Below are 27470 nucleotides of genomic sequence, written 5' to 3'. Positions count from 1 at the left end.
GGCGCGGACCCAGAGTCCCTGGATGGAGTCCCACATCGGCCTCCCTGCATGGAGCCTGCGTCTCCCTCTGCCTGTGTCTCTGCTTCTCTCTGTGTGTGTGTCTCTCATGAATAAATAAATAAAATCTTTAAAAAAAAAAAAAGTAGAGGTTGTGTGCTGGTACTTTGTTGAATTTATTAGTTCAAACAGTTTTTTTGTGGACTCTTGAGAGTTTTCTACATTATTGAGAGCATGTCCTCTGCAAACAGGTAATTTTACTCTTTCATTTCTAATCTGAATGCCTTTTATTCTATTTCTTACCTAATTCTTTGGCTAGAACTTCCAGTATTACTTTGAACAGAAGTAGCAAGAAGAGGCATCTTAACTTGTTCTTGATCTGAGAGGAAAGCTTTCAGTCTTTCACACTGAATATGAGATGCATTGGGGATTTTTCATATATGACCTTTGTTGAGTTATTATGTTACTGGTTTCCTTCTATTTCTAGTTTGTTGACTATTTTTATCTTAAAAAGCTGATGAATTTTGTCAAATGCACCAGTTGAGATGAACATGTGGGTTCCCCCTTTCATTTTGTTAATGTGATGTATTGATAATTTTCCCATGTTGAACCATCTTTGCATTCAAGGAAAAAATCCCACTTGATTGTAGTGTATAATGTTTTTAATTTGCTGATGAATTCAACTTGCTAGGATTTTTGTATCAATGTTTGTAAGGAGTATTGGTTTCTAGTTTTCCTCAAGTGTCTTTCTTTGGCTTTGGTATCAGGCAATGCTGGCATCATAGAATGAGTTAGGAAGTATGCCCTCTTCTTTGAGTTTTTTGCAAGAGTTTGAGGATTGGTGTCCTTCAGATGTTTGGTAAAATTCACCAGTGAAGCCATTGGGTCCAGGACTTTTCTTTGGTTGCACATTATGAATGTAATTAATGGCACTAAACTGTACACTTAAAAATGGTTAAAATGACTATCCCATTGAATGATTTTGGCACCCTGATAAAAAATTATTTGACTATATGTTTATCTCTAGGTGCTCATTCAATCCCATTGGTCTATATGTCTGTCCTTATACTGATACTGCACTGTTTTGATTACTGGAGATTTGTAGTGAATTTTGAAATTGAGAAGTAGGAGTCCTTCAACTTTGAATTTTATGATTTTCAAGATTAGTTTGGCTACTTGGTACCCCCACAATTCCATATAAATTTGAGAATAGGCTTTTCCATTTATGCAAAAAGACTGTTGGAATTTTGATAGAGAGTGCTAGAATCTATAGATGGTTTTGAGTGGTATTGACATCTTAATATTGTCTTCCTGCCTGTGACACAAGATGTCTTTTTTGTCTTTTCTAATTACTTTTACCAACACTTTGAATTTTGTAGTTTTCAGTATTTAACCTCCTTAAATTTATTCCTAGGTATTCTATTTTTTCAAATACTGTTGTAGATGGAAATCTTTTTTTTTTTTTTAAGATTTTATCCTTTTTTTTTTTTTTTTTTCTCTTTTTGAGAGAAAGAATATGAGCAGAAGGAGAGGCAGTCCCTTCTGAGTGGGGAGTTAGTCGTAGGGCTTGCTCCCAGGACCCTGAGATCATCACTTGAGCCAAAGTCAGATGCTTAACTGACTGAGCCACCCAGGCATTCCTAGAATTGCTTTTCTTTTTTTTCTTTTAAGATTTTATTTATTCATGAGAGACACACACACACGCAGAGGCAGAGGCAGAGACACAGGCAGAGGGAGAAGGAGGCTTCATGCAGGGAGCCTGATGTGGGAGTTGATCCTAGGACTCTGGGATCATGCCCTGAGTCAAAGGCAGATGCTTAACCGCTGAGCCACCCAGGTATCCCTAGAATTGCTTTCTTAATTTCCTTTTTGGCTTATTCATTGAGGGTGTATAGAAACACAACTGATTTTAAATTTTTTATTCATTTAACTTTTAAAAATACTTGATTTATTTATTCATGAGAGACAGAGAGAGAAAGAGAGGCAGAGATAAAGGCCGAAGGAGAAGCAGACTCCCTGCAAGGAGCCTGATGTGGGACTCCATCCCAGATACCAGGATCACACCCTTGGCCAAAGGCAGATGCTCAACTGCTGAGCCACCCAGGCATCCCACAACTGATTTTTTAATATTGATCTTGTATCCTACTACTTTACTAAGTTTCTTTATTAGCTTCATTAGCTTTCCTGTGGATTCTTTGATATTTATATATATAGGATTATGTCATCTGCAAATATAGTCTTTTTTTTTTTTTAAGATTTTATTTAAGAGAGAGTGCACAAGTGGGGGCAGGAGAAGAGCAACAGAGGGAGAAGGAGAAGCAGGCTCCCCGAGGGGAGCCCAATATGGGACTTGATCCCAGCACCCCAGGATCATGCCCTGAGCCACTGAGCCAGCCACCCAAGTGCCCCAATATTTTTGTTTTAGCAGGCATTTGACCTAGTTAGATATAGGCTGCAAGTTCCAAACCGATTGAGGTTCCAGTGTTGGCTCAGTTTTCAAAGCTTTTGTGCTACTCCTTGAATATGTTCTGTGTGTACCAACTCATGGTCAGCCTGGATGGAGGTATATCATTAGCTCAGTTCTCAGTCTGTCATATGCTATTTATGATCAGATTGATGCATGTAGGCATGCAGAGATTAGGGTTGAGCCCAGGAGTTCATAAGCACCTTTATGGGGTCACTTTTCTGAGCTTTACTCTGTCTAATATCTGATACGTTTTGATTCCCTGGGGCTCACCTTTCTGGTCCTCCAGCCAGAAACCACCTAGTAGAATTGTGCTACAGTTGTGGGAAGGTGAAGAGAGAAAAAGAAATAAGGTTTGATCCCACCACTATAGAATGGAAAAGTTCTCTTCCTGATAATTTTGTCTCTTGCATTTTTCTGTTGCCAGCTGCTTTTACTGCCACTGAAATGGTCTCAGATATAGACTATGAAAATGGAGAAAAAGCAGAGGGCAAATCCCGGGAGCTTTCTTCCACTCTTTTTCAGTTTTAGGAGTGCTGTTTTCCACTCCTTGAGACAGAACTATGTAATTTTTCCTGTATCTGTCAGCACCAGCAGTGCTCATTTTTGGGTTTTATCCTGCATTGAGTTTAGGCTAGAGGATACCAGAGGGGAGAAGAAACACAACAAACTCCCTGCCGGTTCAGTGATACTTTGAATTCTGGTGTTTTTTTCTGCTCCTCTTTCTGGTACTTGCTTTTCAGAGGCCTCAAATTGCTGCACTGTGAGTTCTGTCCAGATTTTGTGGTATTGTTCAGTGGGAGAGGAAAGTTGATATGTGTTTACTCCATCTTACACAGAAATGGAAGCAATAAAATGCTTTTCCATGGTAATTTACTCTTCCCAAATGATTTCTAAAAACTGCTTTGGGGGAAAAAAGTTTTATGTAAAATACAATAACAGATCATTGTAATTATTAATAATAATAGCCCACAGGAAAAAAATCACTAGAAAAATATATTTGTCTTTTTCATAACAAATGGAAGAAGAATTTCACGTTTTCTTTTTGACTTAAAGATTTTATTCATGAGAGACACAAAAAGAGGCAGAGACACAAAGAAAGAGAGAGAGACAGAGGGGCAGAGACACTACACTCTATCTGTTTTGAGTGCCTGCTGTGTGCCAGTTGCTGGTTATACAGTGGTGAAGGACTCCTACAGTCTACTCACATCAGGCAGAGAGAGAAGCAGGTTCCACACAGGGAGCCCGATGTGGTACTTGATCCCAGGACCCCAGGATCACGCCCTGAGCTGAAGGCAGACGCTCAACTGCTGTGCCAGCCAGGCATCCCTTTTTGACTTTGTTTAAAATCTGGTATAGTATATTCCTGTACTGAAGAGACTTGAAAGGCTTGGGAAGTGAGTATATACTGAGAGCATCTGAAATGCTAGTGAGCTTGATCAAGGGGACAGTATCACATAGAAGTGGTTAAACCTTTGGAAGTTAACTGAGAAAGATTCTTTTCAAGAAATTGTAGTAAGGATTTTAAAGTTCTTATAGGCATAAAGAACATATTTTTTTGTAGATTTGCTTAACAATCACAAAGTTAGTTTTTAAAATAATAGCTGTAGAGTTTACTCAGTTTCAAAAACTATTAGCATTAAAATTCAGAAGCAGAAGTTTTAAGTAGTAATGGTAAATGCTCTTCCGTTTAGCTGAATTATTAAACAACATAATGTTGAAAAGGTACTAAAAAATATTCCAGCTTTTCATGATAGAGTTAATTCTTTTTTTCCTATTTTGTTTGTCTATCTTGTGATGCACATGAAAAAATTAATCCTAGTTTAGATTTACATCACATTATGATATGTGACAGGATAGAGAAACATGTTACAGTTTGTAAATCCTTCGTTTTCAGATGTTTTAGAGGGTGATAAAAATAATTTTCCAGAATAAACAGAAATTTCTGATATTACTAACTCAGAAACAACGTAAAGAGTTTCCTAAGGTAAAAGTTAAATTCTGTGAACGTTAAGACAGTTAATTTTCTTAGGTCATTTTAATATTTATTTATTTATTTTTAATTTTTATTTATTTATGATAGTCACAGAGAGAGAGAGAGAGAGAGGCAGAGACATAGGCAGAGGGAGAAGCAGGCTCCATGCACCTGGAGCCCGATGTGGGATTCGATCCCGGGTCTCCAGGATCGCGCCCTGGGCCAAAGGCAGGCGCCAAACCGCTGCGCCACCCAGGGATTCCTCTTAGGTCATTTTAAAGGATAGCTGTCTCTATTTGCATAAAAGTATGGAGGATTCACTTCAGAAAACAATGACATTTTTGCTTTCTTTCAAAGTTAAGGATTTTTTCTGTTCTTTTAAATGTTTTATGTAAATCATCATTAATAAAAGAATTCCAGATTCCCTAAAGATGACAGCTTTTAAATCTACTTAAAAATATAATTATAAGTAAATCCAATTATTAAATATGTGATTAAAAAATTAATATTGATTATGGACAAATCATATTGCAGAGAATATATTTTTGTGTGCCTAACTAATAAACTTTTTGGGGTCACCAAAGAATACTAAAGAATCAGGGTCTATACTCCATTTTTGGTAAATTTTTTCATTCCTTTTTTTTTTTTTTTTTTTTTAATTTTTTATTTATTTATGATAGTCACACACAGAGAGAGAGAGAGAGGCAGAGACATAGGTAGAGGGAGAAGCAGGCTCCATGCCGGGAGCCTGACGTGGGATTCGATCCTGGGTCTCCAGGATCGCGCCCTGGTCCAAAGGCAGGCGCCAAACCGCTGCTCCACCCAGGGATCCCAATTTTTTCATTCCTAATCCATGGCTTCAGGTAATTACATATTTTTATCCTTGACTTCAAGTAATATAGTTTAGGAAAAGACAGTAAAAATTTGTTTAAAACCTCATGTACCAGATGCTAATAAAATTTAAAATAAAGCTAAGTCTCCGCATTTTTATCTGAGGGAGACACTTGAAAATAAGTAAGTGCTTATTTATTAAATAAGTGCTTGTAAGGGTTCTTTTTTTGGGGGGGGATGGGGGGAAGCCTGGGTGGCTCAGCGGTTGAGTATGTCTTCGGCATTCTGTCTTCTTGATCCCAGAATCCCAGGGTCGAGTCCCACATCGGGCTCCTTGCGTGGAGCCTGCTTCTCCTTCTGCCTGTTTCTGCCTCTCTCTTTCTCTCTCTCTCTGTGTGTGTCTCTCATGAAGAAATAAATAAAATCTTGTAAGAGTTCTATAGGAGGTATAATGGGAGCAGGAAAAGTAAGAGTGCATAGACAAATTGCTAATTGAGACTATATAGAGATAAATGTAGGAAATCAGAGGGAGTTCTGTGAGTACTAGAATAATAAGGAAAGATTTTGAGTGTGCTGGAGGAGAGGGAACTTGGAAAGGATTGTATGGAATTTGAGGTGGCCAGTGGAAAGGTAAAGAATTTGGTTCTATCTGCTTGAGGAGATAGAGAATCAGTTTCATGCAGAACTTTGGAACTTAGGATGGGGTTAGAAAATCAGGAAGAGTGATTTTTAAATAGGCTATAGGGAGTCATTGAAATCTTTTGAGCAAGCTTTTTTTTTTTTAATTTTATTTATTTATGATAGTCACACAGAGAGAGAGAGAGAGAGAGAGAGGCAGAGACACAGGCAGAGGGAGAAGCAGGCTCCATGCACCGGGAGCCCGACGTGGGACTCGATCCTGGGTCTCCAGGATTGCACCCTGGGCCAAAGGCAGGCGCCAAACCGCTGCGCCACCCAGGGATCCTTGAGCAAGCTTTTGACATGAGAGTAATAGTCAAGAAATGTTGACTGAAAAATGGACATAATAGGTAGGTGTAACAAGGCCCTGTAGTTATTTGGTTTCTGTAATCAGGCATTTAAGTGTAATTTAGCCAATTCAAATTTCAGAGTATTTAAATCAGAGATTGAATAAAACATTAGATCTGAAATTTAAAGTTTTATTTTGTTTTTATTTTTTAAAGATTTTATTTATTTGACAGAGAGAGTGTGTATAGGGAGAAGCAGGCTCCCCTGAGCAGAGAGCCCAATGCAGGACTTGATCCCAGAACCCTGGGATCATGATCTAAGTGGAAGGCAGATGCCCAACCGTCCTACTGACTGAGCCACCCAGGCGCCCGTACTTTATTTTACATAAATTAAAAGTGAATGTTCATGCCTTTTTTCTCTTAACTTAGTTTTTCCTGCTAGTCATTTTTTAAAAACTTTATTGGCCACCACATATTGTATAAATCAACCATTTAAAATATACATATGTGGTTTTTAATATATTCACAGGGTTATACACCATGACCACAATCTAATTTTAAAACATCTTTTTATTCCCCACCCGAAGGATATCTCATTCACATTAATTAGCTACCTCTCTTCTCCTTTATCTCCTCTTCTTTCTCTAGTCCTAAACAACTACTATTTTTTTGTCTCTATAGATTTGCCTGTTTTAGATAATTCATATTAATGGAATCCTATATTATATATACCATGGTTGTATTTATATTGTCTAGATTTTATGTTCTTATGAAAATTACAGTTTACTGTTTTGATCCCACATCCAGGCCTGGTAAGTACCACATCTGCGTTTATGTGGTAGATCTTATCCCAAAGAAGTTGAATTGGAGAAAGCATAGGTAAGGGTTGCCTCCTTTCTTCTGTATTAGTGACAATGATTTTGTACTTGGTTTCCTATTTTGTGTATAACCCAAAAAAGTTGAAACATAACAGCAGTCATGTATTCAAGTGTAATTAACTATGAGAACTTTTTTTTTATAGTATATTCAGCAAAATATAAGAGCAGATTGTTCCAATATTGACAAAATTCTTGAACCACCTGAAGGCCAAGATGAAGGTGTATGGAAATACGAACATTTAAGGTAAATCTTCATGATACATCAAAATAATTATAGTAGTTCCATTTGTAAAAATAACCTTTAATATTTATGATTGTGATTACGTAATGATTCATAGACTGAAAAATCACATTTTAAAGCTTTTGTGTTTTCAGTGTTATAAAGTTTTATTTATATATTTTTTAAAGATTGTCTTTATTCATGGGAGACACACAGAGAGAGGCAGAGACACAGGCACGAGGGAGAAGCAGGCTCCTTGCAGGGAGCTGGATGTGAGACTGAATCCCAGGACCCTGGGATTATGCCCCAAGCCAAAGACAAGACAGATGCTCAACCACTGAGCCACTCAGGCGTCCCTTAACTTTGTTATTTACTGATTATTTTCTTCATTTATGGATATAGGCATTATTACCTATTTATACAGCTTTTCATTCATTCGTTTTTTTCTCTCCCTTTCCCTTTTCTCCCCTCCACCTCCCGCTTTCTCCTTCCCTCCCTCCTTTCCTTTCTCTCTCTTAAAAATATAATCTTAAAAAAACAAAATCAAAACCCCTAGATCAAGTTGTCAAGTGATTTGTCCAAGAAACTGGCAGAGTACAAAGATGCCTTAGCATCCTGATATTGCTGAACTGTTATGACAGGATAGTTTGATAGAGCATTCGAGTGAGTGGATGGATGAGCGTAGGAGGGAGGGCAGACTGAGAAGCCCATCTCTACACCTAATGTGGGCCTTGAACTTAAAACCCAGGATCAAGATTTGTACACTCGGGTAGCCCAGGTGGCTCAGCGGTTTAGTGCTTCCTTCAGCCCAGGGCGTGATCCTGGAGACCCGGGATCGAGTACCATGTCGGGCTACCTACATGGAGCTTGCTTCTCCCTCTGCCTGTGTCTCTGCCTCTCTCTCTCTCTCTCTCTCTCTCTCTCTCTCTGTCTCTCATGAATAAATAAATAAAATCTTAAAAAAAAAAAAAAGATTTATACGCTCTATGTACTGAGCCAGCCAGGCACCTGTATGTAGTTTTTCTTAACCACAAATGAATTATTTCTGTTTGTCCCCTCAATAAACTTTATTCCTCTGTAGAGGATCACAAGAAGGTCCTAGTCTAGGCTTCATATTTGATGACGCCTCTGTGAATCTCTAGGCCTCCCTGTGGTAAATATTAATTATAATTCTGGGGGGCCTGGGTGGCTCAGTAGGTTAAGCATCTGACTCTTGATTTTTGCTGAAGTCAGGATCTTGGGGTCATAAAATTAAGCACCCCTTCCCCCAGGCTCTGTGCTCAGTGGGTAGTCCCCTGAAGGTTCTCTCTGTCCTGCCCCTCCCCCTGGTTTGTAAGTGTATGTGTGCACGCTAGCACTCTCAAATCTTAAATCTTTAAAGATTGTAATTCTCAAGTAAGGAGTTTGGGCACTTTTCATGATGCTCTTTGAATGAGGGAATTGATTGGTAAATGACTAGAGTTAACTTTAAAAGCAGCTAGATCCTGGGGTACCCAGGTGGCTCAGTGGTTTAAGTGACTGCCTTTGGCTGGGGTGATGATCCGGGGGTCCTGGGATTGAGTCCCACATCAGACTCCCTGCTAGCAGGAAGCTGGCTTCTCCCTCTGCCCTTCCTCTTGTTCATCCACTCACTGGCATGCTCTCTCTCTCTCTCACTTACTATCAAAATAAATAAAATATTTAAAAAAAAAAAAAACAGCTTAAATCCTGACGTTACTAAGTTGTTTTTTGAATTTACAAACTTCCCACTATAAATGGGAGCGGAGATAAGTTAATAGGTAAATATAAAGAATGTAGCATGAGATATATATTTATCACAGTGTGTTATTTTTGAGTTGATTTTTAAGTAGTAAGTGGAGTAGAAATAGGACTTTCCCTAAATAAATTAGACCACATTTCCTGCTAGACATTGCTAATACATAATGTCATAACAGTTCAGCAATATCAGGATGCTGAGACTTCTTTGTACTCTGCCAGTTTCTTGGACAAATCACTTGACAACTTGATCTAGGGTTTTTGTTTTGGTTTTTTGTTTTTTTAAGATTTTATTTTTAAGTAATCTCTGTAACCCAACCTGGGGCTCAAATACACAACTCCCATATTAACAATTGAGCCAGCCAGTCACCCCTGATTTATTTAAAAAAAAATTATTTATTTTGAGAGACATAGAGAGAGAGGCAGAGACATAGGCAGAGGGGAAGCAGACTCCCTGTGGGGAGCCCGATGCATTACTTCATCCGAGGACCCCGGGATCACGACCTGAGCCAAAGGCAGATGCTCAACCACTGAGCCACCCAGGTGCCCCTGATTTAGTTTTTTAAAACCACTTCTCAAAAAAAATAAAACCACTTCTCAATGCATGATAATTGAAAGTATGAATATGTAGATATTTTCTCATTTTTAAAAATAGAGATAGCACTTTAGTGTTTATTCTCTGCCTTACTCTCATCAGCTTTGAAAATGACTTCTTACTTACCTGTTGGGATTAATGATAAAAATAAATGAGGAGGGGATCCCTGGGTGGCTCAGCGGTTTAGCTGCCTGCCTTTGGCCCAGGGCATGATCCTGGAGTCCCAGGATCGAGTCCCGCATTGGGCTCCGTGCATGGCGCCTGCTTCTCCCTCTGCCTGTGTCTCTGCCTCTCTCTCTCTGTGCCTCTCATGAATAAATAAATAAAATCTTAAAAAAATAAATAAATAAATAATAAATGAGGATTTTTTTTTCAACTAAAAGCATAATTCCAAACAAGTAAGGGCTGACTTGAGAGTTCACAAAATTTTTTTCTTTTTCTTTGTAAAACTCTATGCCCAATGTGGGGATTGAAATTGAACTCATGACCCTGATATTGAGAGTCACATGCTTTACAGACTGAGCCAGATAGTTACCCCCAAGGGCTGATTTTAGTTATATAGGATCTTTTTTTTTTTTTTTTTTAAGATTTTTATTTATTCATGAGAGAGACAGAGAGAGAGGCAGAGACACAAGCAGAGGGAGAAGCAGGCTCCATGCAGGAAGCCCAACGTGGGTCTTGATCCTGGGTCTCCAGGATCAGGCCCCAGACTGAAGGCAGATGCTCAACTGCTGAGCCACCCAAGCGTCCCTGTTACATAGGATCTTAATATCAGATCTAAAAAAACTCTTTTCCTCCCTATTTAACTTATACTATAAAATATGCAATATACAAAACTTAAAAAAATTTTTTTCCTATTCCTCTGTCCTCATGCTGTTTACTTTTTTTTCCCTGAATAATAGCCACTTTTATTTTGGTTTTGTATTTGTTTTATGCATCACATTTTTTCTATATATTCTTTTGTGTCTCTATCATAGTGTATACATCTTTATAGTTCACCAAAAAGAGTTTCAAAAGTAGCTTTTTGTTTTTTTACATGTACTTGGTATAAGTGGTTTGAGGCTTAATACTTGCTCTCATTGTTTAATATAGTTGATAATATTAAGATGTTAATGGGCCTTATTTCAAGTCTCCCACTAGCCCATATAGAATCTTTGTAATTAGGAAAAGATCCGCCTTCTTTGGAGCGAGTGCAGTCCTATGCCAGGATGCATGATTTAGAGATGATGGTGTAGGCTGGATTTCAGCTCCAGCCTCTCTAGCTGCACAACTATATCTGTTAGCCTTATACTGAGATTAACTTGAAGCTGTTATATTTGCACTATTTGTCACAAACTGTACTCGTAACACTGCCAAATCAGTTAGCTTAATTTTGCTATGGGCTATAAGTGAGTTAAACTAGGTAAGTCACTTATTTTTCACCACATGTCTTTATTACCACTTAGTGGAAAAAAAAACTCAAAACTTATAACATGCAGCCTACAGATATGTGGCAATAGAGGGTAATGTGGTAATTCAGAAATAAAGGTGCCCCTAGTCTTTTTTCCTCTCTCTATATATACATGTGTATATGTATGTTTGTGTGTATGTATGTATATACACACATAATTTTTTATATAACTGGAATCTTTTTTTTTTTTCAAAGATTTCATTTATTTATTCATGAGAGAGACAGAGAGAGAGAGAGAGAGGCAGAGACACAGGCAGGGGGAGAAGCAGGCTCCATGCAGGGAAGCCCGACATGGGACTCGATCCCAGGTCTCCAGGATCACGCCCTGGGCTGAAGGTGGCACTAAACCACTGAGCCACCCAGGCTGCCCGAATAACTGGAATATTTTTTTTTTAAGATTTTTAAAATTTATTCATGAGAGACACAAATAGAGACAGAGAGAGGCAGAGACATAGGCAGAGGGAGAAGCAGGCTCCATGCAGGGAGCCCGACGTGGGACTTGATCCCGGGTCTCCAGGATCACGCTCTGGGCTGAAGGTGGCACTAAACCGCTGAGCCACCTGGGCTGCTCCAATAACTGGACTCTTATTGTGAATATAGACACATATCCTTTATTTATGTTTTTACCAAACATTTTACTACCTGCAATTGCTGATTATTTGGCATGTCTCAAAAAAAAATTTTTGTTTTTAAAGATTTTATTTATTTATTCATGAGAGAGAGAGACAGAGACACAGGCAGAGGGAGACGCAGGCTTCATGCAGGAAGCCCGATGCAGGACTCGATCCCAGGTCTCCGGGATCATGCCCGGGGCCAAGGCAGACGCTCAACCGCTGAGCCACCCAGGCGTCCCTCAAAAAAATTTTTATGTGTATTTTCTGTGAATGTCTTTGTACATATATCTGCATGGAACTCTGATTATTTTATCAGAATAGATTCTTAGAAGAATGACTTAGTAAAAAAATATACATTCCCTAAGGGTCTTAGTAAATATTTCCAGTTACTTCTCAGAAAAATTGTGTGAATTTCCAGTGTACAAGTATGATCAATTCACTGAACTGAATAATGATACTGAACATTATTAGGGTTGTTAGTTTTGGGTTTTGCTTACTAATCTCTATGTCTTTGTAAGAAATGTGCCATGTAAATTTAGATGATATTGAGAATTGTGATGAGAGAGGAAGGATGATACTAATGGGATTCTGTTTTTATAATTAATATTCTAAAAATAATATGGAACATGGATAAGACTTTTCATTTATATATTTGCATTTTTAGGCAATTCTGTCTTGAACTAAATGGACTTGCTGTCAAACTTCAGGTAATATTTTCTTTAAGTTAAAGCTATAATTGGAAGTTGTGATTTTTTTCTGTTTTTGTAACTTAAGGTGTTTACAAAGACTTATCCAATATTTCTTATTATTTTAGAATTTTACATGGTAATGTAGTAACCCAAAGGATAAACTTCTTCATTGTTTTCCATATTAAGAAATATAACTCTTTTCTAACAGAGTGAATGCCATCCAGATACATGCACTCAGATGACAGCAACTGAACAATGGATTTTTCTTTGTGCAGCTCATAAAACTCCAAAAGAGGTACAAAATTATGAAATAGAATGACTAATAAAATCATCATCAACCTAAATCTTTCCAAGAGGGTGGTAGATAAGTTTTTTTAGTATTTAAGTTCACTGTTTATTTTGCCATTTGGTTTAGAGATCTTTGTTGCAAGTTTATTGCCATAGTGCTATTTTAGTTTTTTTTATGATGAGTATCATTTTTGTAACTGGGCAGTATTGGGTTAGAACTCACTTAATGATTCACTGGTTATCACAGAATAGCATCTATCGTATCATGCTGATACCTAATGTATAATGGATGAGATACACATGTTCAGTTTTTTGGTTCAGTCATCATTTTTTTTTTTTAGTCATAATTTCTTTTGATAGGAGTAACTGTTGGTGATTACTAGTTGATGCTTAATCTGTTAATGAAATGTTGCTTTTGAGCTTTTTAACTTTATAGGTCAAAACTTTTTACTCTACATTTTATTAATAGTTCTTGCTATTTGAAACCCACCATAATGATTTTCTTCTCCATAATTGGTCCTACATTGAAAAGTTATTCATGTTTTTTCCTCCTTTAGTTTTTGTCGAGGTGAGAGTATAGGAAGTAGCAATTGTTCATGGAACATTTTTAGTTACAAATAATTCCTTCTTATTATCTAATAGGCAGTACATAATTCAGTTTTCCTTAGTTATCTAAACAATTACAGCTTGTTTGTTTAAATTATGCATTGCATTTCTCTTGATCTGCATTCCCTTTTAATCTGTAGTACTTTTTACTTGACACTTAAACTTACTAAAAATATATTTAGGTTAGGACAGTTTGATAGAATTATAGACCTTTAGATGATCATTTTATTGCTAAAAGTCTAAGGCTTGAAGACAGGTGACTTTCCAGTTGAAAAATGAACATCTGATGTTCTTTTATTTGAGAATGTAAATTCTCCAAAATAGAGTGTCTGGTACCTGTCTAAGCAAATAGTACTTATTTGGAAGAATGATTTCATTCAGGGTGTTACTTTTTTTGTGTTAGTTAATGGAAGCAGTGTTAAGATTGTGTATCATTTTACATCTGGGAAAATCCATATAGCAGTTTATTGATAATTTACTGAAATTTGGCTGCATAGTATCATGAATTATGTGATAATTGCAATTAAGAAACTGAATCAAGAAGTCTAGTTTCATTTTGACAAATAGTATACCTTATTCTCATATGCAGAGTAGAAAAGATACCCAATTTGTGATGTGTTGTGAAATTTATATATACTCTTATTGTCACATCTGCTTTTTTCTTGCTTAATATTAAATGTAAGATAGGATGATCATCAGAATTAGGTCTTGTGAATGAGTCTCAAAATTGCAACATTGTCTGCTGAAGACCAACTCCACTGGATTGTCCATGTGTCAAGGAAGGATGATGGTAAAATTCTCAAGTGATAGTTGTCTGGAAAGAGATTTTTGTAAAAATACAAACAAAAAATCATGAAAGGACATTTTCTGAAGACTTGGAATAATTGTGCAGGCAGGAAGTAATAGCAACTATAGATTAGTAGCTAAGAAAATTGCTCTTATGATTAAAAGAATGGGGAAGATTCTGAAGTGGAAGAGTCAGGGTCCTCCACACCAGTAAAGATTTTTACTCAATGTTCTTTTTTTTTTTTTTTTTTTTAGAATAACAAAAAATATTTTACAAAAACATAAGATTTACAGAAGTTTCCAGACAAGCCATACAAAAAGATCACAAGCTTTTTCTTGAAGGAAGGATTCTATACTTGACAGCAAAGTCACAATGTTATTAGTGAGGGCTCTGATGTTTGTTTAATGTTTCCATTTTGGTTCAAACAATCAAGCTTGTCTATCTACAGTGTCTAGACTTGGCTAGAGAGCATATTCTAAAGAACTGGTTAGCTGCTTTTAACCAATGCAATTAGATCACCATACAAAGGGGGAAAGGAGCCCATAAAATTAAAATAAAACTACTTCTCCCCATCAAAAATAATAATAAAGAAAAACACCCACACCTCTGCAGCTAACGCTGACAACTATCTTCATTCACAGTGCTTTATACTTAAACCATGATGGGGGAAATGAATAAAAGCAGAGAGGGGCCACTGCTTTTAAACGTTTCACAACAATCCAGATGGTACTTCTAGCCTCTGTTCATGCTTTACAACAGTGAATCAGGACACGACATAGATTTGCTGATGTGCATTTAATCACTAAAGGACTGAAGATGTCTGGGCTTTTATTCTGTAATGTTTCTTAAGTCTGTGTCCGTTAAATGCAAACAAAAGAAGAAGTCCTGGCAGAACAGGAGAAGTGATCACACTTGATGATCAGATTGATTTTAAATATTATTCATGGCATATAGCCTAGTCCATGCTCTAGCTGTTTCTATGGCTTGGGCTTCGTTGGTCTGCTGCTGCTCCGCTACATCATTTGCTAACAGATCATCTGGATTGGGAGCACTTAACAAAGCCTGGATCGATAGCAGAACTGTGCAGATCTGCAGTGCTGGGGACCACTTATCTTTCAAAATATCTAAACATAATCTTCCCAACTTGTCTACATTAGGATGATAAATTTCGGTCATGAAACGTACTTTAGGGGCTGCCATCGGGTATTCTTTTGAAAGGAATAGTTCAAGTTTAAAAGTTCCTCCCTCAAAGGGGGTGGGGAATCCATTGCAGAGCCAGCAATGACCACATGAAAATAACGGGTGTTGCTCTCATCTGGTTCTGCTTTAATGCCAGGAACTGGTTCTGCCAGCAAACGCTGGGTTTCCTTGATAGTCCTGCGGGGCAGCCCAGCCATCTTGTCAGATCCCGAGTTCAGCCTCTGTTCTCGACACTGGCCACTCAGTGTTCTTAAGAACTAAAGAGACTCATTGGGATCCCTGGGTGGCGCAGCGGTTTAGCGCCTGCCTTTGGCCCAGGGCGCGATCCTGGAGACCCGGGATCGAATCCCATATCGGGCTCCCGGTGCATGGAGCCTGCTTCTCCCTCTGCCTATGTCTCTGCCTCTCTCTCTCTCTCTGTCTATCATAAATAAATAAAAAATTAAAAAAAAAAAAACTAAAGAGACTCATTGCAGCAAAGAGTGTTAATTGTACACAGTGATAAGTGACACTTATTGTAAGTGACAGAGGTTGTCACTTGTTATCATCTGGTAGCCCTTTCAGTCATATGCATACTGCAGTAGCATTATACATATATACTTGGCAAAACAATTTATAAAAGCTTATGAACACATTACCATTTTGTAACCTGTATTTTGCCAACTTTTTGCTGTTAAAAATGATACAAAGTAGGAGAGTTAACTGAGAATTAATTGGGGAGAAGTGGAGGGAAGCAGCTAAAACAAGGTAAAACTTTTACCCCCACTCCAAAAAATTTTTTTTCAGAAACCAATTGATTTAAAGTTATGCTGATATGGGACATCTGAGTGGCTCAGCGGTTGAACGTCTGCCTTTAACTCAGGACGTGATCCCAGAGTTCCGGGATCAAGTCCCACATTGGGCTCCCTGCATGGAGACTGCTTCTCCCTCTGCTTGTGTGTCTGCCTCTCTCTCTGTGTCTCTCATGAATAAATAAATAAAATCTTTAAAAAAAATAATAAAGTTGGGATCCCTGGGTGGCACAGTGGTTTGGTGCCTGCCTTTGGCCCAGGGCGCGATCCTGGAGACCCAGGATCGAATCCCACATCGAGCTCCCGGTGCATGGAGCCTGCTTCTCCCTCTGCCTGTGTCTCTGCCTCTCTCTCTCTCTGTGACTATCATAAATAAATAAAAAAAAATTAAAAAAAAAATAATAATAAAGTTATGTTGGTGCAACAATAGCCATGAACCACATGTGGCTACGTAGCATTTAATGCTGGTAGTCCAAACTGAGATGTGCTCTAAGTGTAAAATAAAGTACTAATTTTGAAGACTTAGTACAAATTTGGCCCTGAATCAAGGCCAACAGTTTGCCGAAGCTGTTGGTTTCAAGCAGGAGCCTAAAGAAATGTCTTTCTATGGTCTGTTGGCCATTTCAGAACTTTGGAAATGTAATGGTCAATTCATTAGAAAGAAACATCTGTGTCATTAGAGATAGGGGTGGGCTAATATTTACTTGTAGTAGATTAATACTGGGATTCCAAAATATAGAGATCCCTGATAGAACTTGTTCATTGGACATGCAATACTGTTAAATCCAGTTATCACACACACACAAATTACTATGGGTTTCCCACCAAAAAACAATAGGTTCTGAACTGACCTTTCTTTGACAATTATCCTTTGTATGGTTAGAGCCCTAATTTGTATATTTAGACTTTATTCAAATCGGAAACTTACTATTTCCAAAAACAGAATGATTCCATTTCCCACCCTCCCAGTTAGTTTGCCTTTAAACCATCATAGTATCTCTTGATTCTGCTATCAGACTACATTTATTGTCAGGTAATAAGACTTTCTGAGTTGTTAAAAAAAAATAATTCGTATAAAAAGATCATGTCAAATATCTCATTAGGAGATAACTGGATATCTGCATACAAAAAATTGAAGTTAGACGTTTACCTCCCATCTTATACAAAAATTAGCTCAAAATGGATCAAAGACCCAAATAATAACAACTAGACTTAAAATTTAACTCTTAGAAAAAAAAGTGTAAATATTCGTGACCTTGGACTAGGCACTGATTTATTAGATAGGATGCCAAAAGCACAAAGAATAGAAGAAAATATAGATCAGGTTTCATCAAAATTAAAAATATTTTTGACTCAGGATCCCTGGGTGGCTCAGCGGTTTGGCGCCTGCCTTTGGCCCAGGGTGCGATCCTGGAGTCCCGGGATCGAGTCCTGCATCAGGCTCCTGGCATGGAGCCTGCCTCTCCCTCTGCCTGTGTCTCTGCCTCTCTCTCTCTCTCTCTCTCTCTCTCTCTATCAGGAATAAATAAGTAAAACCTTAAAAAAAATTTTTTTTGACTCCAAAGACACTGTCAAGAAAGTGAGAAAACAATCTACAGAATGGGAAAAAATATTTTTATAGGGACGCCTGAATGGCTCAGGGTGTGACTCTGGGATACAGGATTGAGTCCCTCATTGGGCTTCCTGTGGGGAGATACACCCATAATGACATACACTTCATCCACTAGAATGATTAAAATACATAAGATAATTAAAAATGTTGGCCAGGATGTCAAGAGAGTAGATACTGTTCATGATACCCAGACATAGAAACAACTAAGTTCAGTAACTGATGGTGAGTAAACAAAATGTAGTATATGCACACAGTGGAATATTATTTAGCTATAAAAGGAATGAAGTCTATAAGGGATTACAGCATTTTTGTGTATATTAAAAACATTAAAGTCTAAAGCAATTTTGAATAAAAGAAAAAGTAATGAAGTACTCATTCATGCTTCAGTATGGACTGAACATTCTAAGTGACACCAAAGGCCACATACACATACTTTTTTTTTTGAGAGAGTGCATGAGTGTGGGTGTGCAAGGGTGGGGAAGGGGGAGGGCAGAAAGAGAGGGAGTGAGAATCTTAAAGCAAAATTCACATCCAGCCGAGAGCCCAATGCGAGCTCAACCTCACAACAGATCATGACCTGAGCCAAAATCAGGAGCCTGACACTTAACTGACTGAACCACCCAGGCATCCCCGTATTCCATTTTTAGGAAATACCTAGAATAGGCAATCTATGGCAGACAGAAAGATTCTTGCTTCAAGTTAGGGGGAGGAGAGAATGAGAAGTGACTGCTAATTTTTTTCTTTTTTAAGATTATATTATTCATGAGAGAGACAGAGAAGCAGGCTCCATGCAGGGAGCCTGACGTGGGACTTGATCCGTGGTCTCTCCAGGGTCACGCCCTGGGCTCAAGGCAGTACTAAACCGGCTGAGCCACTGGGGCTGCCCAGCTACTGGGTTTCTTTTGGGGGTGATTAAAATGTTCAGGAATGTAGTTGGTGATTTTTGCATAAATTTGTAAATATACTGAGTTGTACATTTTAAGGGACGTGTTATGGTATGTGAATTACATCTTACGTTTTAGATACTACAGAGAAGCTCATTGACAATTTTTATATACATTATATGTTGACATAATTTTGGCTATATAGAATTAAAATATATCGTTAAAATTAATTTCACCTGTTTTTTACTTTTTTAATATGTTGTAACTGAATTTTACAGTCATTCTGATATTGTAAGAGAACTTTTTTCAAACATGCTCAGGTTTTTGGAATAAGACAAGTATATAATAAACAGACCTCACGTAAGAGGTATGACACATGTTTTATATCCTTTCTTTTATAGTGTCCTGCAATAGACTATACTAGACATACACTTGACGGTGCTGCATGTCTTCTGAATAGCAATAAATATTTTCCCAGCAGGTAAATAAAACTTAAGTGTTAAACTTTTTGGATTTAATTAAAGATTGATATTTGTATTGAAACAAACTGGATTGCCGTTAATCCATTATATTCTTTGAACTTTTTTTTTTAAGCTGTTGTATATTTAGCTAGTTTAAAATTACTCAAATTTCAAAATTAGGGTTTGTAGTTAAACTAAAAGCAGCAGGACTTGGCTCCCAAAGCTCACAAGCCAGTTTAGTCAAAGGTAGGCCCTGCTGCTGTGTGTCATTCTCCAGGGCTCTCATGCGTTAGAGTCCACACTTACTTGGATCTCTGTGATAAAGCTAATCTCCTTTTACACAGCATGGCTGAAGAGCAGAATTTCCTAAGTTGGACTGCTTCTTTTGGGAGGATTCTTTATCTTTGCCTACAGGTTTTTAAGATTTGGGAAGAAGTTTCTATATATAATTGGCAAGATTTGTTGACTGGCCTTTTATCGTATTATCTGGTGGATAGATTTGGAGATTTCCCCCCTCACATTAGCTCCAAAGAGAGATAAAATATGTTTAAAAATATTATTTTTTTGCTTCAGTGTCCTCCATACCTTCTTTTAAAAATATATTATTTTTTTAGTGATCTCTATATCTGACACGGGCTTGAACTCACAAACCCGAGATCAACAGTCACATGCTCCACCAACTGAGCCAGTCACCCCCATTTTTTTTTATTGTTGAATATATTTAGGCATTTATTTTTAAAAAATCAAGTTGTATAGGATAAAACAGTAAATTCCCTTTAGTAGTTTTAATTATCTGTAGTGGACATAGTGTTGTCAATATTAGTTTTAGTAAATTTTGATTTTTTAATTGCATTGAACTTTAACAAAGTTTCAAAACTTGTAATGCTGAATTTCTTAGGCACTGTGATTAGATAGAAAGAGCGCTGGCCCAAGAGTAAAGAACAGGGGTCCTAGCCCCGTTCTTGCCACCTGCTAGCACTGTGACCTTGCAGTGGTCACTTTTTTTTCTCTAGCTGTAAGTTTCTACCTTTGTGAATTGAAGATTAGACTATATTGTTCCTAAGATCTGTCCAGCTCTATGAATCTGATTTCTTTCCTATTTCTAGGGTTAGCATAAAGGAATCATCTGTAGCAAAACTAGGCTCAGTATGCCGTAGGATTTACAGAATATTTTCACATGCTTATTTTCATCATCGGCAAATATTTGATGAATATGAAGTAAGTATATTTCACTAATTATCTGATGTATTCTTATCAGAATGACAATAATACATGTTGATGTTATGTCTAGTTTTTTTGGTTTTGAGTAGTAAATTAAAATAATTTTTTTTTCTTCCTCTCTATAGAATGAAACATTTTTGTGTCACCGGTTTACTAAATTTGTGATGAAATACAATTTGATGTCCAAGGATAACCTGATTGTACCAATTTTAGAAGAGGAAGTTCAGAATTCAGTTTCTGGAGAAAGTGAAGCATGAAGGGAATCATCTAGAAAAAATGTACTGATCACATAATTAACAATGATTATGTACTGTATATATATCATTTTAGACACATCAATCATGTATTCATATTATAGCTTCTTTGTTTAGTATAGGTTTTTGTATGCTGAGTGTTACCTTTTAAAATGGGAAATACTTTTTAAGTTATTCATGAGCTGTATATGCACCAGTGTGGCACTCATGGTTTTTAAATAAGATTAGTATTATCTGTTTATAATGCCTGTTAATAAAAGAATTTACAGTTTGGTATAATTGCTGCTAAACAATCATTGGATCACAATCCTCATCAAATAAACCCATCTATAAAAAGATGAGTGAGCTTGAGGTTTCACACAAGCCATTTACTAAAGAAATAGTAATGTTTTCCTTTGGTTTTACCCCTTGTTTAGATATTCTAGAAAATTCTGTAGTACATAATTCAGTCTTACTGTTAACTTTTCAAAAATGAGATGAAAATGTTTTAAAATTCCATTCATAGTTTTTGATACACATGATTATGTGTATAATCCAAATATAAATGCAAATGAGGTATTAGTAAGTACTAAAATAATCGTACTGTGCTCCATAAAGTGTATTCTAGACCAGCATACTTCGAAAGGACTTACCTTTCTGCAACAGTGGACTGTTACATGCAAGATGATAATAAGGCATGTAAATGATGTTCCTACTGGAAACCTACCCTGTCCTCCTCTTCTCATTTATCTCCCTACCCAGACTACAGTAGCTGAGAAGCTTTTCACCAGACTATGATTTAGTGTGGCTTATACCTATTTATATTTGCATTAATTGCTTACAGATTATACCTCATATTAGCAATTACGTTACACTACAGGAAATACGTATTGGCATAGGCTCTTGCTTATATCTTTTTTTTGCAAAATTGTTCTAATTACTTGGAAAGCACTCTTTAGTTCGATTCTTCCTGTTGGTAGTAGTAATCTTTTCATCTAAGCATCTGAGCAACATTTAAGTAGAGTTGAAAAATATTGTAGTATTTATTTTACATCCCTTCCCCACAAAGTTTATGTTTGAATTATATGCACAAGTGAGGGTTTTTTTTGCAATAATTCACAGGTTCCAAGTGTGTTGAATGATACATTTTTTGGACTTTGTTATTATTCAGCGTCTTAAAGATTCAACTGCAGATTTTACAACCTTATAATCTACTGAATGCAATTTTCAACAAAGCACTGGAGGTCTTATTGCTAAACTGGTTGTAATGAGGCACTAAGATAGGGTAAAAAGAATTATACATGTAGTGAAGAAAATATTTAAATCCATCTCGAACAGAGTTAACAGTTCTCTTTCATTTAAAACGGTTATTTTGAAATGAAGATGAAAATGTATCCATCTTGATTTTTTTTTCCACATTTGAAGAAATAGTTTATACCATCTTATACCACAAGGATGTATAGCAGAAATGTGGGATATGGTAGCAGAGTATGTGTATATATTTTTGCCTTTCCAAGCCTGCCAGTGTATCTGGCCTTGAATAGTGCTATCCCAGCGGTCAGTCATTACTGTAACCCACAACTATCTTTTTAAGTTTTATGTTCATAGTGAAAGGAATGTTGACTTTGAAATTATGCATTTATATTAATGTCACTATAAACCAATGGGAATAGTAATTTTTACACAAACTTGCTAAATATTGAGAGACTAAACTACTAAGTTAATAAATTATATATAGCAATGTAGCTGTTCTCTGTAGATGGTGTCTCACAATGGATTTCTGTTGCTTGATTATTTTCTTAGTGAACATTTGAACTAAGGCAGTGGCTGGGATTGGTGATCTGGCTAAGTATTTTGAAACACATTCTGAATAATATGACTGGTGTTAACGGGGAAATAAAATATGTTTTTTCTTACTCTTTCCATTTTCCCTGTACTGTGTTTGGAACTGATCATAAAACAAACAAAAAAAACCAAAAAGAAAAAATCAGTTTGTAGGCTTGCTTTTGTGTTCATACTGACATCTCATTCATAGTCATTATACTATGAAATTGGTTCACTGTCTGAGGAAAGGCCTAAATGAAACAGTTATTCCTTAATACTGTGTACAGAATTTAGAAGATACACATGTATGTACCTAAGTGTTATTTTAAAAAATTAGCCTAGCAAAGGATTGATTTAGATAATCTTCTAAGAGGAGTATAGAAAACTCAGTTTTGTGCAATAAGGAAGTTAGGCTGCACTTTTGATTATCTGACAGATCCAAAAGTTAAAACTTTATTTCCATAAATTATTTTGATCCTGTAGTCAACTCACTGTTTGACCTATCATTTCTGGAAAAGTAGCTAACTTTTAATATTTTGTTTTTGTTGATATCTTTGTTCTTTTGTGTATCTACATTTTCTAAAGTTGCATTTCTCAGTTAATGAGTTAACGCTTTTTAATATCAAATTAGAAATCCATGATTAGGGATCCCTGGGTGGCGCAGCGGTTTAGCGCCTGCCTTTGGCCCAGGGCGTGATCCTGGAGACCCGGGATCGAATCCCACGTCGGGCTCCGGTGCATGGAGCCTGCTTTTCCCTCTGCCTGTGTCTCTGCCTCTCTCTCTCTCTCTCTCTGTGTGTGACTATCATAAATAAATAAAAATAAATTACAAATCTTTAAAAAAAAAAAAAAAAAGAAATCCATGATTACATTGTTAGCAAGGACCATGTTACAGTTTTGTTTTTATTCATTAATTTTTAAAAGATTTTATTCATGAGAGACACAGGCAGAGGGAGAAGCAGGCTCCATGCTGGGAACCTGACATGGGACTCGATCCTGGGTCTCCAGGATCTCACACCCTGGGATGAAGGCGCCGCTACACCGCAGAGCTACTGGGGCTGCCCGAAAATGTTTATTTTCTTAAATGCCTTCTACAGGGATCCCTGGGTGGCTCAGTGATTCAGCACCTGTCTTCGGCCCAGGGCGTGATCCCAGAATCCCGGGATCAAGTCCCTCATCGGGCTCCCGGCATGGAGGAAAAAAAAAAAAGTAAGAGCTCTTAGCACAACTGAGGGACTCATTGTGCTGGTATTAGCAAATCCCCAGGAAAAAGATAAAATATATTTAGAGCCAGAAAAGACCCTTAGGAATTAGTGAGTTAAGTCCCCCTTGTCTTCTCGTGTCACAGATTTAAAAACAACAAAAACCCCTACAACACACTAAGGCTGCGATGCCTGAGTGGCCCAGCGGTTTAGTGCCGCCTTTGGCTCAGGGCGTGACCTGGGGTCCCGGGGTCCTGGGATCGAGTCCTGTGTCGGGTTCCCTGCGTGGAGCCTGCTTCTCCCTCTGCCTGTGTCTCTGCCTCTGTGTGTGTGTGTGTGTCTCATGAGTAAAATCTTTTAAAAAACCAAAAACAAAACACCAAGGCCACAGAATGAAAAGCTGGTCCAGGATTTCTACAGATAGAGATGGGACGTCCCCCTGCAGATGCGGAGGCCTCCTCTCACAGCTTATATTACTGTCCTATCACCTCTAGTTAAAGGGGTGAGGCCTTGGCAACAACCTTGTTACGATATCCTGTTTGCTCACTCTCATTAATAGGAAGTTTTTTCTAAGCTTTACTTATACTCTGTCCATTTACCAATCCGTTTTCTTTGGTAGTGTGTCTCTGTGTGCTTATTTTGAACATCTGATCATAGTTAAATGTGTTAATACAACAGGATCTAAAACAGTGATGATTTAGGGGAATTAGGAGGAGGGAGTTTTTTGTGTTTTGTTTTTTAAAGATTTGTATTTCTTCATTCATGAGAGACAGAGAGAGGGGCAGAGACACAGGCAGAGGGAGAAGCAGGCGCCTCAAGGGGACCCCAGGACCACGGCCTGAGCTGAAGGCAGCCCCCCTGAGCCACCCAGGCATCTGTCCCAAGAAGAGGGAGCGTTCAAGCATTGCTCGGGGCAAGGGAAATAGTTGGGTGTGTGGCAAAATGAGCTCGGTGGTGGTGGTGAGAGCGATTTGGCTGGAATGAATGAGGTTTGCTATTTTTGAATAAAATGTCAATTTTTAGGGCAGGGGTAGAGATCAAGTTTTTGTTTTTATAATGCAATACCAGTTCCAGATGTAGAGCTGTCGCCATGAGAAGAACCCAGCAGGAGAGCACCTCCAAGGGGTCCTTCTGGCGGTCACGGGCCTCCCCACACCCCAGGGCGCCATGGCCTGGCCCCCCACACTCCTCGCTGGCGCCGGCCAAGGCCTTACCAGTGCCCAGAGCTCATTGTACACTTACTCGGAATAAAAGGCCTCACTTAGCTCGCATCAGAACGGAGTAGGAAAAGCAGCCGCAGACTGGCCTGGGAACGAAGTGGTGACGGCGGTGGGAGGCGGGTGGAGGGTGACAGGTCTAGTCCTCTGGACTCCACGTCCTTTCAAACTACGGAGAAGTTCCATCCTGCAAATCCCGAGTGTCTCCTCTCTCCTAGGGCTTGTGACGTCCTGCTTCTATTGCTAAGGACTCAGCCTGGGGCGCCTGGGCGATCAGAAGGTGAAGCATCTCCTTGGCTCAGGTTATGATTTCCCGGTCCTGGGGTCGAGCCCCGTGCCAGGCTCCCTGCTCAGCAGACACCCTGCTGCTCCTCCCTCCCCTCGCTGCTTTCTCTCGCTCAAATAAATAAATAATTTTTTTTAAAAAAGGACCCATCTGTACCCCCTCATCCCAGTCCTGACACAGCCATTTGCTGCTTCGCATGGTCTGAGATCCTGTGCTGCCTAAGACCTTAAAGTCCCACAATTTTAAGAGTTTTGTAAGTAAGACATTTTGCCCTACACGAGACCAAATATATTAAACTTTAACCCCATTTCACATGAAATGTAACTTCTATATTTAAAAATATAAATTTGAGGGATGCCTGGGTGGCTCAGTGGTTGGGCACCTGCCTTTGGCTCAGGGTGTGGCCCCGGGGTCCTGGGATCGAGTCCTGCATGGGGCTCCCCTCGTGGAGCCTGCTTCTCCCCCTGCCTGTGCCTCTGCCTCTCTCTCTCTCTTTCTCTGCGTCTCTTATGAATAAATAAATCTTAAAAAAAATAGATATTTGGTCATATATTATTTTGGTATTCTTATAGTTGGTTTTTTTTTTACGTTTAACTTGTTTATAGTTTTGTTTTTTATGTTTTTAACTTGGGTCTGTGGTAGTAGCTCTTTACATAAATATGTGGGAAGAAACGAAGAGACATACATAGACGGCAGTTTTATCATAAAGCTGGACATTTTATTTTAAAGATTTTATTTATTCATGAGAGACACAGAGGGAGAGGCAGGCTCCATGCAAGGAGCCCAACATGGGACTCGATCCTGGGACTCCAGAATCACACTCTGGGCCAAAGGCAGGTGCTAAGCCGCTCAGCCACCCAGGGATCCCTAAAGCTGGACATTTTAAAAAACGGACTCAACTAATACTTTTGGAGTGGATTAAAAAATAAAAATTTCAAGAAACACAGTTTCCCAGAAGAACAAATTCAAAAGAATGGTATGTGGTTAAGGAACTAATGTTTTCAGAAAAAACACTGAAACTGAAATGTTAAACCCATTTTTTTCGACTGTGTAGTATAAACATTAAACTATTGCTTCTAGGGATGGCTGGGTGGCTCATGGTTGGGCGTCTGCCTTCAGCTCAGGTCGCAATCCTGGGGTCCTGGGATCGAGTCTCCCATCCGGCTCCCTGCATGGAGCCTGCTTCTCCCTCTGTGTCTCTGCCTCTCTCTGTGTGTCTCTCATGAATAAGTAAATAAAATTCTAAAAAAAAAAACCAACAAACCCAACTATGCCTCTAGTCTGGGAAAGAAAAAGGAAATGTAAATAAAATACCCAAACGTGTGTTTCAGTTTTATATTAATTACTGAAATTAAAAGACATACTTGAAGACTGTACTACTTGTATTACAGTGATGTGAATTGTTTTCTCTCTTTTAGAAAATTTAACATGTTGAAAACAATTCATCCCTAAAGATTAGCATGCCCGTTAAATTACATGTATTTATAGTCTTTTGTGTAACCAACAAAAAAAATTCTTACATTAGAAAGCCCGGACTTCAGATTTCCACATGTCTATTTGGGTGGTTTCGGCCAGCCCAAGCCAGGGAGCCAAGTCTACTGGCTCCGGGACAGCAATGATTAAGAAGGGCACAGTGAACGCTAAATGGAAACTCGTTGATCCGTTCAAAAATTCTTTCCATGGAGGCAAGTCTTCTAAGTTCCCTTGCTCTTTCATTTAGTAATCCCACTTTTGATGAGAAAATAAGAATAACTTGATTTACACTTCTTATTGGTTTGCTTCATTGATCTTTTATGCCTTAGCACATGCCTTGGAATTTTTTCAGCAACTGAGACACTGTTTTGCAGGGAAAGGACTCAGTAGGTGATGGAAGTGAAAAAAAAATAAAATAAACCACCCAGACTTGTTCTCTGTATTACTAGAGCTGATTTTCTTTTGGAGCTGCTTTCTGGATATAACAACGCAGTGTGGCAGCTGCTGTGTTTGGCTCTCCTCAGTACTGCCCAATGAAATCAATACTACATCCTCGTTTTATAGATAAAATCTTAGAGACATTAAACAACTTGTCCAAATACAGTTGGCAGATAAATAGTATCTTGTCTACATCACTTCTCGACTATGTTCCTGGGTGGTGACCTCCTTTTTAATTTGTTCCTATGTTTTTCTCCCCTTTCATATAGTAGGTTTCTTTTCATTCCTTTTTCTTTTACTGCTAGGGAATGACCAATCACCAATGTTCTTCTTGAGTTTCCTCCTAATCAGTCAAAAGTATTGAGTGAATTTTCCACTAAGTGTCTTGCCATCTTGGCCGACTCACCATGGTTTGTGAGGGCACTGGAAGGGTTAGACATGAAGGGAACTTTCTGAGTTTGGGTCTCTGTTAACACTGATTTGTAGACAGTTTAGTAGTGGCAAGGAAAGCTGT

At 38.1% G+C, this 27470-nt stretch overlaps 1 protein-coding gene, 1 non-coding gene and 1 pseudogene across 6 annotated transcripts in view; 2 read left to right on the top strand and 1 right to left on the bottom strand.

Annotated features, from left to right (window-relative positions):
- The window catches only part of HSPE1 (heat shock protein family E (Hsp10) member 1), a 43460-nt gene extending 21028 nt beyond the window's left edge, over positions 1 to 22432 (top strand). For all 5 annotated transcript variants that reach the window (XM_072812913.1, XM_072812910.1, XM_072812907.1 and 2 more), the window contains 6 exons: positions 7254 to 7354; positions 12409 to 12451; positions 12642 to 12728; positions 19003 to 19082; positions 20169 to 20280; positions 20409 to 22432. In XM_072812913.1, the coding sequence (XP_072669014.1) occupies positions 7254 to 7354; positions 12409 to 12451; positions 12642 to 12728; positions 19003 to 19082; positions 20169 to 20280; positions 20409 to 20540 (555 nt within the window). In that variant the 3' untranslated portion in view covers positions 20541 to 22432. The remainder of the gene's footprint in view (positions 1 to 7253; positions 7355 to 12408; positions 12452 to 12641; positions 12729 to 19002; positions 19083 to 20168; positions 20281 to 20408) is intronic.
- Positions 11515 to 16294, bottom strand: LOC140625572 (ubiquitin-conjugating enzyme E2 N-like; annotated as a pseudogene).
- LOC140625935 (small nucleolar RNA SNORA2/SNORA34 family) lies at positions 16639 to 16775 on the top strand. Its single transcript, XR_012025199.1, has one exon. It is a non-coding gene; the product is annotated as a small nucleolar RNA SNORA2/SNORA34 family (small nucleolar RNA).
- Positions 22433 to 27470: the final 5038 nt, after the last annotated feature.

Source organism: Canis lupus, chromosome 36 (genome assembly GCF_048164855.1).
Source record: "Canis lupus baileyi chromosome 36, mCanLup2.hap1, whole genome shotgun sequence".
Classification (NCBI taxonomy): domain Eukaryota; kingdom Metazoa; phylum Chordata; class Mammalia; order Carnivora; family Canidae; genus Canis; species Canis lupus.
This window is presented reverse-complemented; position numbering and strand designations above follow the sequence as displayed.